We start from the raw sequence: 3,714 nt of genomic DNA, 5'->3' as shown, positions 1-3,714 counted from the left end.
CTCGGGAGGCTGAGGCAGAAGAATTGCTTGAACCCAGGAGGCAGAGGTTGCAGTGAGCCAAGATCATACCACTGCATTCCAGCCTGGGTGACAGAGCAAGACTCTGTCTCAAAAAAAAACTTTTTAGGGTCGCAGGAGTCACCCATAATGACATCAGCCCGGCATTTTCCACAGACGCCAAAAGGGAAGAGACGGGCCTGGTTGAGCCCCGGCGGCCACGTGCCACACTGCGAGTTTCTGCACAGCCTGGCTGCGCGCGCAGGCCCCCATCTCAGCCCCACGTCTCCTCAGCTGCTTCTGGGGTTTCTGTGAATAATTCTCCAACAATCCAGACCTCAGTGACCCTGGACGAAGGAGTCTCGCCTCCCAGAGTGACTGTGCTCATAAATAGGATTTTCTCAAGCTGGTTTCTACTCTGAAAACTGTAATAACGTATGTCTGATCCTCGTTTTCAACAAAAACATTTAAAACCAGCAAAGCAGGGCCAGGCACGGCGCTTCACACCTGTAATTCCAGCACTTCGGGAGGCCGAGGCAGGTGGATCACTTGAGGTCAGGAGTTCAAGACCAGCCTGGCCAACATGGTGAAATCCCATCTCTAATAAAGATACAAAAAATTAGCCGGGCGTGGTGGCGGGCGTCTGTCATCCCAGCTACTCGGGAGGCTGAGGCAGGAGAATCGCTTGAACCCCAGGAGGTGGAGGTTGCAGTGACCCAAGATCGGACCACCGCACTCCAGTCTGGTGACACAGCGAGACTCCGTCTCTGAATGAATGAATGCAGCAAAGCAAGGTTGGTAAAGACCCCACAACAGGCATCTGACGGCTGTGTCCAGACCACGCTTCTCAAAGGGGATCCAGAAACCTTCCGGGGTCCCCGAGGTCAAACCTGTTCTCATGACACTTCTGAGAGTGGTTTCCTTCCCATTCTTTTGAGACTGTCTCTCGCTCTGTCGCCCAGGCTGGAGTGCAATGGCACAGTCTTGGCTCAATGCAAACTCCACCGCCCGGACTCAAGCGATTCTCGTGCCTCAGCCTCCAGAGTAGCTGGGATTACAGGCGCCCGCCACCACGCCTAATTTTTTGCATTTTAGTAGAGACGGGGTTTCACCATGTTGCCCAGCCTGGTCTCGAACTCCTGGCCTGAGGTGATCTGCCCGCCTCGGCCTCCCAAAGTGCTGGGATTACAGGCGTGAGCCACCGTGCCTGGCCTCCTTCCCATTCTCCTGAAAGTGTGGGGCGGAATGTTCTGGAGGCCACAGGCCTGAAGGCAGATGCAGACATAAGAATCCAGCACAAACAGCCACCCCTCCTTTCTCTTCCCACTACATTTTTTTTTTACGGGGAAACAGTTGTTTTTCATTAAAATGTTATGTTCACATGCAATGGATTTATTGCTATTTTTACGTGAAAAAGTGAACATTTTTAAATGCTCTATTTCTAGTAGGGTGAACGTCCACAGCGGCCGCGCATGTAAACAAAAGCTCAAAAGGTTTCAGGATTGCGAAGGGTCCTGAGACCAGAGTTCGGGAGCCGGGCTGTGCCAGCTTTGGGTGAGGATCCTTCCGGAACCCGGGATCACAGGGATGATCACACGGACCTGTGGCTCCACCCAGTGGTGATGGCGAGGACGGCAGGAGACCCCAGCGGGCAGGAGCACGGCCTGAACCGCCTGGCCCCGGGGATCTGCCCAGGGCAGGCAGGGGTGTCCCGGGCCCTGGGGCACTGGGGACTCAGGGCTGGCCGTCCTCCACGGCGGGACTGTTCTGCAGGCTGCAGGGGCCGGGACAGCCTCCCTGGGCTCCACCAGCCAGATGCCTGCAGCAACACCAACCAAGACCACAGACGTCTCCACTTGCTGGCCAGTGTCCCCTGGGGACAGAACTGCCCCCCGTGAGAGCTGCCCAGTCCACAATACAGACAGGACGGTGCGAGGGAGGCATCAGCAGGGAGCAAAACATTCGCACATGATGGCCAAGAGCTCCAGGCACTTACCCCACCTCCACTCTCTCCCATGGGGGCTCCAAGGCGGCCCCTCCCCACCATGGGAGCCGGGGTGGACCCAGGGAGTTCGGGGCACTGGAGGGGGAGGCTGTATCTGCCCGGCGTCCTTCCCAGTCCCACAACAATGGCAGAGGGGACGTCTGTGTGGTCACCGCCCGTGGCGTGGCAGCAGCTGCAAGGTCAGCAGCACTGGAGGGGTTCAGGCCTGGGCGTTCCCTGGGGGTCTTGGCCTCTCCTCGCCTCCTGCCAGCCTCACAGACCCCAGGGGCTCCCACGCGGTCCTTGAGGCCCCCAGCCACGGCTGCACCAAGGAGCACTGCCTGAGCTCTCAGCCCCACTCCTCCCAGCTGCCCTCTGTGGTGCCCAACCCTGCCCACCCACAGCACCCTGGGGGTCCTCTGTGCTCGCCTCACAGACGGGCAGGCAGCACTGGACCCCCAGCTCCAAGAGGCTGAGCCCTGCTGCCGTGGCTTCCCGCTTAGCTGCTCCTCCAGCACGTGGGACCCGCGCTGCCTGCCTGCTGCTCCTCCGCACCCACCTGTACAGGGTGGGAGGGAACCTTCCACAGCTTGCCTGAGCGCTGGGCAGGGGCGGAGCCTCTGTCCTCTGCCTGCCTCTGCCAGCTGGTCCCCAGGTTCAAGCTCAGCACGCCCCAAGGTGCCCGTCACACAGAGGCTGCCCGCTTCCGTGGGGAGGTTCTTTGCAAGCTCCTCAAGCAAAGGCCTCCTTGCCTGCAAACCTGTGGTGACACCGCAGCTCATCAGGGTCCGAAGCCCCAGCCACGGGTGAGGTCACTGTCGGAACTCTTTGACCGAGTGCCTCTGGAAGACGAGCTTTGCCAATTTCCACCTGTGGGTCCAGCCTGTCATTCCCACGCCCACCAGTGCCGGATGTCCAGCCCCAAGACAGACCTGCAAATTCACGTGAAAAACAATCGTGTCGCCAGCACTGCCATTAGGCTTCTAGAACGGTCTCTTTAAAGGGAAGAAAAGTATCCACTGCTATGAAAAGAGGCTGCAGGAGATGGGGAGACCTGAGTGGGAACCTCGCCCTGGCTCTGTCTCCTAACAACCAGGTCCACAGCCCTCTTCACTCACAGACGCTTCTGCTGGAACGGTCCAGACCCCCAGAAGTCATTTGCCAAACTTCAACTGGAGCACAGAGAATTTACTAGACCAAGGGATTCCACTCTGGGGAAGTTAGCTGAAAGAAATAATCTGAAAGTCTCTCTCTCTCCTCATTCTCTCTCTCTACATATATATATGTATATATGAGACGTATGTATACACACATATATACGTATATATGTATGAGCATATATACACATACATATAATATGTATACGTATATATGTGTATACGTATACATAAATACATACACATATACACACATACACAAGTATATAAAGTTATACGTACGGAAAGGTTCATTTTGGTATTTTTTGGTAGACTGGTTTTTAGTAGGATGAAAAATGACGGCCGGGCGTGGTGGCTCAAGCCTGTAATCCCAGCACTTTGGGAGGCCGAGATGGGCGGAACACGAGGTCAGGAGATCGAGACCATCCTGGCGAACACGGTGAAACCCCATCTCTACTAAAAAAATACAAAAAACTAGCCGGGCGAGGTGGCGGCGCCTGTAGTCCCAGCTACTCGGGAGGCTGAGGCAGGAGAATGGTGTAAACCCAGGAGGCGGAGCTTGCAGCGAGCTGAGAT

The 3,714-nt window shown here is 56.4% G+C and overlaps 1 protein-coding gene across 1 annotated transcript in view; it reads right to left on the bottom strand.

The window, feature by feature from the left end:
- Nucleotides 1-1,588: 1,588 nt before the first annotated feature.
- PRR25 (proline rich 25) overlaps nt 1,589-3,714 on the bottom strand; it is a 12,546-nt gene continuing 10,420 nt past the window's right edge. Inside the window, exon 3 of the mRNA XM_011966912.1 lies at nt 1,589-2,174. Within this exon, the coding sequence (XP_011822302.1) occupies nt 1,990-2,174 (185 nt within the window). The 3' untranslated portion in view covers nt 1,589-1,989. The remainder of the gene's footprint in view (nt 2,175-3,714) is intronic.

Source organism: Mandrillus leucophaeus, unplaced genomic scaffold, assembly GCF_000951045.1.
Source record: "Mandrillus leucophaeus isolate KB7577 unplaced genomic scaffold, Mleu.le_1.0 Scaffold78, whole genome shotgun sequence".
Taxonomy (NCBI): Eukaryota; Metazoa; Chordata; class Mammalia; order Primates; family Cercopithecidae; genus Mandrillus; species Mandrillus leucophaeus.
This window is presented reverse-complemented; position numbering and strand designations above follow the sequence as displayed.